This window comes from Anolis carolinensis, chromosome 2, assembly GCF_035594765.1.
Source record: "Anolis carolinensis isolate JA03-04 chromosome 2, rAnoCar3.1.pri, whole genome shotgun sequence".
Taxonomy (NCBI): Eukaryota; Metazoa; Chordata; class Lepidosauria; order Squamata; family Dactyloidae; genus Anolis; species Anolis carolinensis.
The window spans coordinates 290,935,896-290,950,394 of record NC_085842.1 but is presented as its reverse complement, the minus strand read 5'-3'; the positions used below and the strand labels follow the sequence as shown (position 1 = coordinate 290,950,394).

Sequence of the window (14,499 nt, the reverse complement as noted above, 5' to 3'; positions counted from 1 at the left end):
ATAAGTAAAGTAGCAGTATTTAACATGTGTTAAAGGTTAGCAATGTTTAAAATGTATTGTTAAAGGTTAACAGTGCTTACAATGTATTGTTCTACCATTCATTCTCTTGATCTACACTGTGGAATATCATTTGGATTGATATCGGGGGGTGGGGTATTTCAGTGAATGAATATAGCTACTCTTCTATCAAGCTCTGCTACCTTGAAACAGCCTCCACACCAACTGCTTTTAAGTGTCTATGTTATTTAAGTTAGGAAATATGATCATGCATCTATCAGTTCATATTTGATTTGGTTTCGATTCCTACTTTTCAAAGTAAAAATAAATGGAAACCATAGACTAGGTTTCTAGTGTTGGTCATCCAGTAATATGAGATAGATATAGCAGGTGTTTGCTTGTATGAAATCATGTACACAGCCAATATAACACAGGGACCTGTGGATGAAATATAAAATATCGAAATTAATAGATGTTTGTGTTCATGAAACTGTTCTGTTCTTCTTTTTTAAAAGGTCTGGAATGTTCAACCTTGTACCGATCACAAGGATCAAGCAGTACTAATGAATTAAGACAAATTACTGAGTGTGGTAAGTTCAACAATTTTTATTTTCAGTGGACTGCAGATTGATTTGTGAGTTGATGCATACCAGTCTAATTTAATGTAATTAAAGTTGTTATATGTATAATGCCATTTATTCTCTTGGTTTTTCCCCCCACATAATTTACATAATAGAAGCCATAAACACAGAATAATATTTAATATTATGCTAAGCATTATTAAGGAGCCCCGGTTGGCGAAGTGCGTTAAAGCACTGAGCTGGAGACTGAAGGGTCCCAGGTTCAATCCCCGGGAGCGGCGTGAGCGGCCACTGTTAGCTCCAGCTCCTGCCAACCTAGCAGTTCGAAAGCATGCTAATGTGAGTAGATCAATAGGTACTACTCCGGTGGGAAGGTAACGGGCGCTCCATGCAGTCATGCCGGCCACATGACCTTGGAGGTGTCTACGGACAACGCCGGCTCTTCGGCTTAGAAATGGAGATGAGCACCAACCCCCAGAGTCAGATATGACTGGACCTAACATCAGGGGAAAACCTTTACCTTAAGCATTATTAGCTTTCTAATATAACCACAGTGTCAAACATTTCTTTGGATCTTGAGTAGCAGGTGGATAATTTAGTTGGTTAACTCTAGTTTTCTGTGAATACACAAGAGTACTTTAATTTTAAGAATGAAACTTGACATTTCATTGAGAACTTGTGTAATGATTCTTTCCAGATAAAAAAGAAGTAGTAAAAATAGTACAGCAGGCTTTCTCTTCTTAAACAGAATCTTTGATCTGCATAGAACAATCCAGCCCTTCCATTGTGCTAGATTAAGAAAGATGTTTCTAGTACACCAGTAGAACAGCTTCCTTATCCACTGCATACTTAGCCTAGGAAGGGAATGATTTAAAAAAAAAATACAAAAATTGAAGCAGAACAAGACAGGCCCATAACAGCTCTTGAAACATTAGATTGCTCATTGTGCTTCTCACGACCACCAATTCCAAGCATGGTGAAGAAATGAGGCAGCATAAAGCACAATGATCAAATCCATGGCCGAGAATATGAATTTCCTCCATTGACAATAGGTGAGAAGAGAGAAAATTATCTAAGGAGGGGACTTGAAAGAGTAACAAACATCCAGCTTGCGCACCCTGAGAACCATACCATCTCACCATTTAGGGAACTCAACCGAAAAGAGTGTGTCTAAGCCTCTGGTTTGAGCTAGCAAACTTCTTCAGAGTCTCATGATAGGATTATCTAACCAGATCCTACCAGCGTGTTTGGATTTCTATCTACTACTTCCAAGCAACAAATAAATAATTCATATAGCAGAACCAGAGTTTTTGTAGAGCAGCAGCTGGCAAGATATAAATCCTGAAAGGGCAAGACAGTTAGCTGAGGAGGGCGTATGTGCCTTGTCTCACCAGACTGACTAGTGGGTATTGTGTCCTTTATGACTGCAGCTCATCATTGCATAATTGTGTGTCCTGGAATTTACACTACAGGTGTTAAGTAAGTTAACGTCTTACATTTTGGGGGCAAGAATTCTGGTCATAGTTGGTGGTTGTAAGGCTCCTTCATAAACAGTAGCACATAATAGGGATGAGTTTTGTATCTTCAAGGATGCAAAGGTGTAATTCTAATTCCTTAAATAATCTTAAGAATTGTAAACACATTTTAAACTTAAAAGCACATCTGCTTTAAAACTTGTGTTCTACGTGTGCAGTTCACATGCTCAGATGCATGACTATATTCACATTTTGATATATACTTGAGTTTTCAGAATGTAAAAGTCAGTTTTAGCGTTTTTTTTCACAGTCACTTTGGGTGGATTTTTTTTTACTGCACTACTGTTTACACAAAATATTAGTATGTAAAACATAGCTCAGTTAAAAATACCTTGGATTCTTAGAAGGCCTCAAGCCATTTACCTGTGTTCTCGTCTGAAGTAGAGGCAAGCATGTATACCCTTCTTAGCCAACATGATGTAGTGTTGGAGTAGAACTCTAGGAGATTTCTTACCAAGAAAATCCCAGAAGAGGATCACGATAAATTGAAATTGGTTTGATAACAGTAACAACAAAAAGAAATGTATATCAAAGTAATACTTAAAGTGTGTTCGGTCTGGTTATTATGAGATACTGGCAGGTCTACCCAGCCAGTTTTAAATATGAACTTGCATCTTATGTTTAATCTTTGTTCTGTGTATTGTAATATGTATTTTATAGAAATATGTTTTAGTATATGTATTTTATAGAGTGCTTTTAGATTGTTATGTGTTTTTAGCAATGTTGTAACCCGCCTCGAACCATAAGGAGAGGTGGGTAAGAAATAAAATTATTATTATTATTATTATTATTATTATTATTATTATTATTATTATTATTACTACTTCTACTACTACTGCCTTATGTATAGTTTGAGTAGTTAATTGGCAACATGAAGAACTGTTACATTTTGTCTAAACTTCCAGCTGGTACAATTTGAATAAAAGCCAGCATTACTGATAGCTGCTCATACAATGGGACTTCGCCTATCTTCTTTCCCTTTGCATTTCCCCATAACAACAGGAAAAATCTGTTCCAAAGGGTACCCAGCTCTCCAGAGCAGCTTTTGAAAGTGGAGAGGGACAAGTAGAGTCAGCCTGCCTCTTCCTTAGATTAAAACTATTTCATTTGTGATTACATAAGAAGAGCTAAATGGATACAAACCTCTATATGCAAAGTTTTCAGTCCCCTTCCCATCTTCATATATTGACAATATATTAAGTTACCTTGTAAGTCTTTTAGATTTATAATAATATAAACAATTGTCTTACGTGAAGACATCCTTATGTGAAAATAAGTACAAATGATTTGCAGTCCCAAGGGGTGGGGTGGATAAGGGAGTAAGAAGCCTGTAGCCTGGCAACAGAAGACCTAGGTAAATGGAGACCCAACTGTCATCACCAAACAGCTTGTGTGAGACCCAGCTGTTCTACCTGGCTTTACCCCTCTGTCCTTGGATGATATGAAAAGGTCTAGAGTTCTGAGGTGAACAGAGGATACAGTATTTTATTTATGTAAGCTACCTTGGAGAGCCTTATGAATTAAAAAAAATAGGATGGAAATTAAATGCATAATTAAAAAAATATTTTGGTGTCTTACTGTAAATGCTGGCTTTCTAATGTTTTGTGTGTGCAGTAAGCAAGCATTGAAAATGTAAAAAAAAGGCAAAAGAGTGAGTTTTCTTTCTCTGTGTCTTTCAGATGTTTCTACAGTGGATTTTGATTCCGTTGATATTCAGATTTTATCAGATGCTTTGAAGAGGTACTTTCTTGACTTGCCAAATCCTGTCATTCCAGCATCTGTTTACAATGAAATGACTTCGATAGCACAAGGTATTTAAAAGCTTTCCTCTGCACAAAAGCTTCAATTCTTACTATTTATAGTTCAGAGATTTTATTCTATTTTCAGTTTCGTTGGGATACGGCAGCTTCATATATCAAAAGCACGAAGCCCATATATGTTACTTGAATATAATACTCTCACTCCTACCTTTTAGTTTAGTTTTTTATATTATGTGGTATAAATCCTGGTTTCTTGGTACATGAAAGTGTGTGTTTTAGCTCATTATTTCCCAAGTTATCTGCTGTTGGAGACCAGTAGGTTTTCCCCAGTGTGCTAGGGACCAAATTTGCACCCATTAATTTTTGTTTCTTTCTTTCTGGAAAGTATCTGAAGACTGGCACAATTGCTTTAAGTAGCACTATTTTAGTGCTACATTAATGTAGCAACTTAAATGGTTTGGGGTGTATATTTAAAATTTGTAAAACGCAATATACAAAACGGACCTTAATGTTAGGAACACAGTGTGTCTTGGCAAGTACAATATTTGTTCAAACACAGGTTAACATATCAAGGATTTGTCTGTATGCAGTAAGAGCTAATTGTTAACTTTTTATCAGTGGTCATGAGGTAAATGTATTAAAATAAGCAAGATTCTGAAGTCCATTGGGAATTATGGGATAGAATGCAATAAATTCATACAGATAAGGCTTGTCTCTCTTAATAGTGAATTCAGGCAGTCAGACTAAACCTTTTTGATTATAGTTTTCACATTAGGTTACAAGTGCAAGAAACAGGATATTATTACTGTTATAACCTTCAAAGTTAGAATAGCACCTCTTGAGGCTTATCTTTTACATCTCAGAATTACCCAATCATGTGTGACACTAAACAGAAGACAGACTCCTAATCTTGCACAGTGAACATTATGTGGTTTTTACCAAGTGATACTTCTGTTTCACTTTGACTTTTGTATCATTGATACTCTCCTCCCCTTCCCACATTGCTTACTCAATTTCTCACTGTTTCAAAAAAGAAAGGGAAGCTTGGAATTTCCTAGAGAGGTTAATGTTTCTAATTAATACTTTTGGGGAGATATGTTTTTTTAAAAAAATGATAGAAGATTCCACTCTCATTAAAGAACATTTATTTCTTTGCAGAAGTGCAGAACTCAGAGGAATACGCTCAAGTACTGAAGAGGCTCATCAGATCACCAAATATACCTCAACAGTATTGGCTAACACTCCAATATCTGCTCAAACATTTTTCCAGACTTTGCCAGAGCTCTAACAAAAATCTTCTGAATGCGAGATCTCTAGCTGAAATTTTCAGCCTCCTCCTGTTCAGGTGCCCAGTAGCAAGGTATGTAATACACATATGTGTTTGATAACGATACAGAATATTTAAGTTATTCAGCATATGCTTTAATAAATGGTCAATATTTTTACAGCTCTGACAATACTGAACACCACATTAAAATCCTGGAAGTATTAATTACAAGTGAATGGAATGAGAGACAACCTGCACCAGGTAAGATAAATCTATATTTTGAAAATACAAATTGCATTTTACATTTGCTACTCATAATATAGGTGTGTGTGTGTGTGTGTGTGTATTACCTGTTGAAACTTGATTGCTTTTAATTGTTAGGAATGAGTGGTTTTCAGCTCAGAGTTTTTCAGGAGTCTTATATGCTGTCCCCCCAAGGAATATCAGTAATAGAATCTCTACACAAAACAGCTAATAGGAATCAAGTACTGTGCATAGTAGCAGAGGGGTGTATAGGCATGTGAAGACTGAATGTCCTCACTTATGTTTTGTGATTATACAGCAATACGGGACTGAGGGAAGCTCCATATAGACATACTTATTGTTGAGAAAGTCAGAGGCATTTGTGATAAATTGCTTTATTAAGTGTATGATTGCTTTTGTTTTGCTTTTGAAATATTGATGATATTTTGTTGTGGATTTTGTACATTGCTGTGGTATTTTTGTGCACGGTGGTATAAACATTTGTACATATAAATAATGAACAAACAAACCAACCATAGGAAATTCAGGAAATATGTACTCCTTTTTTAAAAAAAACCCATACACTTCATTTAAAAAGAGAGATATTCTTCAAAACAAAAAAAAATATAGCACGCAGATAAGATCATGTTACATTCAACTCACAAAAATGAAACACTCATGAATGAAAGGGGTTACAGTTGGCTGGCTAAATGTCTGTTTGGTTTTTTTTAGATCTTTCTGTGTATCAAATTTGTGTTTGCTTTCTTCAGAAAGAGGGCATTGTCATCTATGTAGATGTAAATATAAATACAGATACATAATTGCAATATAGCATTTTAAAAATTGCATGGTGTGATATTGAAGGTTATAATAATTATAAGGATTACTGTGGTGGCATATGAGAGAGGACCTGCAGTGTTAATCAGTTAATTAGCCAGATAAAAAACCTTTTGATTATCCTCTCCTAAACTTCTGTTCTTCAAGCTAAACATACCCAGCTCCATCTAGCACAGTATTGTCTACAGCAGTTCTCCAAGCAGTTCAGTTCTTCAGACTGAAGCCTTTCCCAGCCTCACCTGAAGAGCCTGGGGATTAGACCTAGGACTTTCTGCATTCAGTGCAAACTGCTCTCCTGGTGAGCTGTAGCTCTTATGACTTGACATTGGCAGGGGCCAAAATTGTTTCAGGATATAAAGAGAGTGGTTCTGCCAAAATTTTAAACATTTCATCAGTCTTCTTCTGGTCCTTGAGATTTGACTGATCTTCTCAAGAGAGGAAGGAGCACCATATGTTTTTCTACTATTGAGGTTTTTGTTCCCCACTGAAATGTGTCCCATGATAGTAAAATTGAAAAGTGCAAAACATCATATGTTTATTATATATCAAGTTGGAAACAAGAGCACATGAGTATACAGAAGTGTTTTATTTGCTCTTGAAAATCCCTTAACCTGTTAAAAATTAGAAAGTATATGTAATTCTAAGATCCATTTGCTATGTATGCCTATCTAGAAGTTAAAAACCACTGAACACAGTGGTTCAGAAATCATGCCTAGTATTATGCTACCAGGATCTGTAGCAGGGTTGAAAGACCACCAACCAAATATTAAATCTGTAACTGAATCGTTCTGCATATGAAATGAAGTTGAGCATTAAATTAACACAAATATTACTATTTGGTTATCTATCGGGTTACTTGGCAGGTTTTATTAGAATTATAAGTATTATTATTATTATTATTATTATTATTATTATTATTATTATTATTATTATTATTAGTACAATATTAACTGGTAATACTCTTAAGCTGTGCCTTTATAGATTCCAGTATAAAGATTCATCACACGTCACCTGTGTGTTTAGAGAAGATTAATGAGTCTGAGTGGATTTGGCACTGACATCATCATTTTTATAGCTCTTAGTAATAACTCAGATTTTAAGCCAGTGTGCATTCTACTGTTAGTCCAAAAGAGGGCTCTCCTTCTAAGCAAATATAATTGTGTATACTTTTTACACAGTACAGTATCTTTCCCATCTGTTTATGAAAGCTAAGCAGCGTCAGCTCTGGTTGGTATTTGGATAGAAGACAACCAAACTAATACCAGGTGCAGTAGTCAATATTTCAGAGGAAGGAACTGGCAAAACCACCCCTGAGTGGTCTTTTCTCAAGAAAATTCTATTAAATTCATAGAGCTTCCATTGATCATTGGACAGCTTGAAGGCTCACAGACACAGACACAGTACCTTATGAAATTGTCACTACTTTTTATTTCTAAAACAAATTTCAGTTACTTGTTGGTGCGTACTACAGTTGGATGTAAAGTTGTTCCTTTTCTAACTGGCCTCTCTGCATCTCATTAATACCAAGATCAAATGATCCAAGTAGTTGTTTTTTTAAAATAAAAAAAGAAGAAAAACAAATGGCACACTTCCAGTTCATCCTCTCCCTATGTCCTGTCTTCTGCACTGAGCTACACCATGCAACCACACCAGCATTGTGCAGAAATTCTCCTTGGGGGCAGGGGGAAGCTGTGCCCATCATGCCTCCTGCAGTCTGAATCCTGGTGCCAGATGAAACACCCAGAGCCACCATGGCCACCTGTGTGAGGATCTAAATTCCCAATTAAAAGCTAGAGGAAGGCATCCTAAGAAATAAATGTTGTATGTGCCTATTTTGTGTGTATATTCTTTGGCTGGTGTGGGGAGGTCTATAATGCCTCTCTCCCACTTGTATTTTGTCAGAATTTGACAGGTATTTTGTCCTACAAGTATTTTTAAAGTGAATTTGATGGTCTCTCCCCCTCTTTGTCCTTTCAGTGATGGCTCATGGTTTTATTCTTCTCACTTTTTGTTTACATAGAATTGCTTATATTCTAAATATCTAAATAGAAAGGTAGAAGAATATTCTCATTTGCCTCATAAGCATACCTGCCACATGAGAGAGAAAAAAATCAGTTTGATCCAGTCATTTTTAAATGTCAGACTCCTGTTTTGCAGTGCTGACAAATTACATATAACCCCAAATATTGTGGCTTTAAACAAATGTACTGAAAAGTGTACTCCACTAGAAAAAGTGGAACTTTTTTTTGAGCAAACCTGTTTGAGATTGTTCTGTATATTACTCGAAAGTTCTATCTGTAGCAGTTGGTGTACTAAGCTGAATGAGAGAGTGTTTAGGGAGGAGCTGAACTTTAAGTTGATTTTAATTTGACTCAGCAGTGTAGGACTTCATTTTATGGGTCTGCAAACAACACCTGTCTTGTGGCCCGGTGAAAGTGTGTGGAAGGTGCTGCAGTGAATGCTAACAAGCTTCTGCACTCAGTCGTGGGTTCTTGGAGGCACAGAATTTCACAAAGAAGGCTTTCATTCTAGCACGCGCACACACCCTGAACTAGCTCAGCCACTTCCTCTACTGGGCTGCTTATAATGCTTTTCTTGACAGGCATCTACTTCAATACTGCATGCAGCCGCTGCTTGCAGGGACTATTTTAAGGCTACTTACAATGGTCTTCTCATTTACTTGGCTAAAAGGAGACCAGTTAGTCTCGTATTGGCCACTTGTTAGCCGATGACAACTCTGACTTTGACTCTGACTTCCCTCTCCCCCTCTAAAATCCCTTGCTCAGCAAATATTGAACCTGACCAAGTTAATCATGAAACTGAGATCTTTATCTCGGAGGGACGTGCAAGAAACGGAGGACTAAAAAAGTTAAAATCAGTGATGAAACAGAAATGAGAGGATAGACTCAGCACAGAAGTTGATTCTTTCCAAAGGTAAAAGGACGGGAGTTTTTTTTTATTCTGCAGCCTTTTCGTTTGGATTTAAGAAGCCACGCATATAAACAGCAGGAGTGGAGAAACATCGTGATTGTTTCAGGAAAGCCTTTGGATTTAAGGATAGTCTTTTGTTGATTTTTTTTTTTACTTTTTCATTCTGTGGAGCTGGAATTTTCAAACTGTCAGATATAAATACGTAAAGGGGTGACTGTGCGCCATACATGCTATACAAAGTAAGTGGCTCTTGGTTTGACTAGAGAAGGAGGTGCAAGCTTTTTCAGTCTTTAAGAGAAAGTGGTGTGTACTGGAAATGTATCTACATTGACTTGTATGATTATAAATTATAATATGAGCAACACGCATATGCTTGTAAAGCTTTCCTGGTTGAATGAAAATTTATAACATTCAGTGTAAGCTGGAACAGTGGAAAATCACCTGTTTGTCAGTGTCTTGCCGATTCTGGTTTGCCACATGGTATCACAGCAAGCTAGACTAGTTTGGGCTAAACCGTAACCTGATCATACAAGTGTATGTTGTCTAGAATTTAGCCAGTAGTAAAACCGTGGTGAGAGAGTGCTCTTCTACTCCCACCCCAAACCATACTTTTCCCGTTGGATTCTATTTGAGGAAAATGCAAATGAAAACTGCACTAACTGCCTCATCGGACTTGTTATGTGTGCTTTGTGTCTTTCATAAACTAATTTAAGCAATGTACCTTGGCAACAGAGCTGTTTGGAGAGCAGGTGGACTAAACCCTCAAGTTCAATGTTTAGACTTGTGTCTGGGTCTGCTGAAGTGTCCTGTTACCCGAGGCAGATGGAAGGAACATCCAAGGCATGTCTACCTAAATGGATAGGGGTGGGAGTCTACTTAAGGATGGCTTTAAGCATGTCTGTTGTATAGCAATGAATGTGTGCCTGTTTTGCCTCTGTTGATGCTGTAACTATGTCCTTGCAAGCTCATACTTGCTGGAAGAATACAAATGGTCAAGAGGGTTTTCATATATATGCTTAGAGAATATAAATTAAATTTGTGGTTTTCTATCATACATATTCTACAGCAGTTTTAGTATAATAATAATTTGGTGGTAGTGGTAGAATGCAGGTGTTAAATATATTCTATTCCTTGCTTTGGTTTAGTAACTATGTAAAATGCACAAAATTCATTAGCATGTTGAGTTCTGTAGCAGAGGCAGAGCAAGAAATTACCCTTCTATTTAAAAAGTGTTTCTGGCTTGGTTTAGTGGAAAAGGTCTCGGATAGCAAGCGATAATATCAAAGCTAATGTGGAGAAGACTGACCAAGAATTCTTGCTCTTTAGGAATTTTCAAAAGGGCAAGCACCCTGGTGTGAGCAAGTCAGGAGAGACGCTGTTGAACTAGGTGTCCTTAAATGTGCCTTTGCACTTCCAAAGCATGTAATGATTGAGAGGGTTGACTTTAATTAAATGAGGCTGTTTGGTTTTTCACTCCTTACAGTGTAAAAATGTTGTTGCCGTTGTTTTCCTTAGATTTCAAGAAAAGCAAAGCTTGTGCATCAATCAGATTGTTGTGGTTTTCAGCCTTAGTAGAAAAAGGGATTTTGTGAGAGAGCATTTTCTTATACCAGTGCACTGTGAATTTAAATACTTTAGTACAAAATTGTGCAAGATTGTTATATCTTCTATTTCTCAAAGTCCCTTTGCTTAAGAAGTAGATTCCAAATGTGTATAAAAGTATGCACAGCAACCTATACTAAACAGTAGAGCTCTGTGACTGCAAAGTAATCCAGCTCTCCATATACCAAGAAATCTACTGTATTGAAAGAAAACGCTTCCTGCTGCAGCGTATCAGCCTTTTGTCAATCTGCCAGCAGTGGAATGTACCAAGCAGCAGACTGAAAAGATTAAAGGGGAGGGGAAAATCAGCGTAAACTAAGAACATGTTCAGTGTTCTTCATAAATACGATCAGGTGCCGATCATAAGTGTCTGCTCTTTCTGAAATGACAATTGTTGTAAGATTAACAATGAATAACAAAAATGATGAAACAGGAGTGGTCCAGTGACATTATTTTTGACATGATTGGCTGGGGATTATGATGTAATAGGTTACAGTGCAGCCCCTTATAGGTTTTAAAATGAATTCCAAGACACCATTACAAAGAGATCTTGGCTGTTTCCTTATAACTGAGCTTTCTCACTGAAACTCATACAATGTACAACACTGTCTGGAGCATGGAAGAGCTGGACATAGACTATCCTAGGACAGATATAAATTGTGGCACGGACTTGATGTTTTACATTGAAATGGACCCACCAGGTAATGCTGCAGTACCTTTGTTGACGACTAGCATATTCTGAATATTACAGCAGCTGTTGTTAGAGCAGGATCAAATGTTTAGGGTTAACTTACTTTGTTGTTGAATTAAATTGTGTTTAGCACAGGGGGAAAAGAATCGGGAAGGGTGGCTTGTACAAAATTGTTTCTTCATCTTCAAATAATTATCATGTGATTTCTGTTTTAGTTTCTTCTCTCACCTGTAGGTCTGCTTGTTACAGTAAAACTGTTCTGTGTTGTAGTAGAAACAAATATTTTTTCCTTAAAACAATGGTGATATTTTAATTTTTTAGAATGTTGTAATACTTCTTTCTGGCCATTTTTCCTTAAAATCATTTAGGAAGATCATTAAACTGCATTAAACCTGTTTCAATTTACTTTTTTTCAGTGTATGTAAGGTATATATGAATAGGATTTAACAATTAAAGACCTGGATTGTTTTTTATTTTTTTTTAATCTTGATTTCAGTGTTGTCCAGATTTAGTTGTAAGCTAGAAATGCTGCAGTATCTTCTTAGGAATCCACTGTTATATGGATGCAGCTTTGACATTGAGCAGAATGGCTGTGGCTTTTTAATCAGTTTTGCTATTTAGAACTGTCTTATCCTATAGAAAGCTAAGATTAACACCAGGGACATTGGGGTCAGAGATGGCTTGCTTGAAGTGATTTTTGGTAGATTAGCGAAAGGCAGAGGATCAGAGAAATCTGGTTCTTCCCCAAAAATTATAGCAGTGCCATAGATCTGATGATTTCTGTTATTACTTACAGCAGTGTTGGCATTAGAAAGTAAAATTGATATTTAAATGTGATGGCAATATCTCTGGATATTTGCATATGATGGAAGTGGGAAGAGGATATGGCAAAACTTTATTTCATAAAATGGTATAAATAATAGGAAGGATAGGTAGTGTCATGGGGAAACTTCAGTTTATATCTTCTGAAATCCAAATAGCAGCTTGTCCTAGATGGAAAGGGGAGGAGCTGTTCTCTTTGGCTGGGAGCATAAGACCTTTAAAAAATCAAAGCTGCACTGTTGTTCACGCTTACCCAGTGACAACCACAATAAACACAGTAAGATTTGCTTATTAATACATTCAGTAAGGTTTCATCTTCTCGCAAAGGAATGTCTTCTGTTTACTGGTTATTTGGAGAGATTGGATGGACAGGTTTAAAATGCTGTGGTTAAAAACATATTTAAAATCTCCAATAATTGACTGCATCTGATTAAGTATTATAACTAATCATTTTAGAAATTGCATTGATTACTGTGTACAGAAATGCTAAGGTCTTCTTTCCTTTCACTTGCAGCACTGCCTCCTAAGCCTCCAAAACCTAATACTGTAACAAATAACGGTATGAATAACAACATGTCTCTGCAAGATGCTGAATGGTACTGGGGAGATATCTCAAGGTAAGGGCAAGAGGACACATTCTGTTTTAGTAGAGAGGTATACATATTCTTAGCAAGATAGCTGGTTTAAAGGTAACCATTGTAGTGTGTTTACAACTTTGGAAGCATTGTCTTAGGTATCCATCTGTTAAGAATTAAAATATGTGGTAAAAGCTAATAATGCACTATAAAAGGTACTCTAAATATTTCACTTTCACTACTAGGGAAGAGATGGTTTTAGAAACATATCGGGAGTAGCAGCATTTTTAAAATATCTTAACACATTTACTGTTGATACTGAAAACTATGAAGGAGTATCATTTTAAATCTTCGTATTTAGGGGAGAAATTAGGCTGACACCTATGTTTTTTCCATTGTATAAGTATCTTTGAACAAGTGAAGAAAGTGCTGTTCATTTTGAGTCCCCTTGGAGAGACAGGGCAGAATACAAATAAAGTTTTATTATTGTATTATTATATTCATTTAATGACTGTGTTTAATAAAAGAAATTAGAGCTCTTCTGAGAGTTCTAATTGTACTCTACAAAATTAGAAAATAAAAGGGGAAAAGTATAATCTTAGTAAAAGCCTAGGGTTTTTTTAGCATTTTTTATTTTAGAAATTTAATCTTAATTTTCGTATGCTTTAGCAGTTTTTGATTATTATTTTTTGTATTTATATTTTGGAAAAAGCCTTAACTTCCCACTTGGGGAGAGCAGGTTATAAATAAATGATTGATTGAGTGATTGGGGTTGATTTTTTTTTCAAGTAAGAAGATTAAGTAGATATTGCTTTTGATTCTACCACAGGGAAGAAGTCAATGAGAAGCTGCGTGACACTGCAGATGGTACATTCCTGGTACGAGATGCCTCCACCAAAATGCATGGGGACTACACACTTACACTAAGGTGAAGATAACTGAGTTGGATTATTTGTTCAAGCATTTTTAAATATGGCTGTTTTTCAGAAAACATTTCAGCATGACCATGGCTAACTCCTATTTTCTGAATTTTACTTACAGGAAAGGAGGAAATAATAAATTAATTAAAATATTTCACCGAGATGGGAAATACGGCTTTTCGGATCCATTAACATTCAATTCTGTGGTTGAGCTAATAAATCACTACAGAAATGAGTCTTTGGCGCAATATAATCCGAAACTGGATGTTAAATTGCTTTACCCAGTATCCAAGTATCAACAGGTAAAAAGTTGTTCCTGATCTTCCCCCACTCAGGGATGTTTGAATTACAGAAATACTATAATATTATCATTAACCAATTGGCCCTAAACTGTTCAGTATTTACAGTATTTAGGGCCAGTTTACAATTGGCCCTAAACTGTTCAGTATTCAGTATTTATCATAAACTGTACTTATGAATTCATGACTGCTGGGGAGTCACATTTATACTTGTTCACAACTGAACATGATTCTCAACCCCTGCCCCCTTTTGGTCTGGGAGCATCTCAACCAAAGGGTTTCCAAGGTGTTGCAGATCTAGGCACTGGGAAATGGCATTTTCAGTGTTCTTCCAGAAGTGAGGTACCTCAAGAGACGTAGTTGTGGCAAGAGCTCAAGGGGGTCTCTCCAGCTCCTGATTCTAGATATATGTTGCATCCAAAAGTGTGTTGCAGATATC

General features: G+C 36.4%; 1 protein-coding gene across 5 annotated transcripts in view; it reads left to right on the top strand.

Annotated features, from left to right (window-relative positions):
• Positions 1–14,499, top strand: part of pik3r1 (phosphoinositide-3-kinase regulatory subunit 1) — a 68,668-nt gene that overhangs the window by 42,857 nt on the left and 11,312 nt on the right. For 2 of the 5 annotated variants that reach the window (XM_062972361.1, XM_008102904.3), the window contains 7 exons: positions 513–587; positions 3,793–3,924; positions 5,032–5,233; positions 5,322–5,401; positions 12,781–12,883; positions 13,671–13,769; positions 13,883–14,063. In XM_062972361.1, the coding sequence (XP_062828431.1) occupies positions 513–587; positions 3,793–3,924; positions 5,032–5,233; positions 5,322–5,401; positions 12,781–12,883; positions 13,671–13,769; positions 13,883–14,063 (872 nt within the window). Of the gene's footprint in view, positions 1–512; positions 588–3,792; positions 3,925–5,031; positions 5,234–5,321; positions 5,402–8,496; positions 9,155–9,180; positions 9,391–9,439; positions 11,455–12,780; positions 12,884–13,670; positions 13,770–13,882; positions 14,064–14,499 lie in introns of those variants that run through there. The other 3 variants (XM_008102908.3, XM_008102907.3, XM_008102905.3) reach the window with 3 other exon arrangements.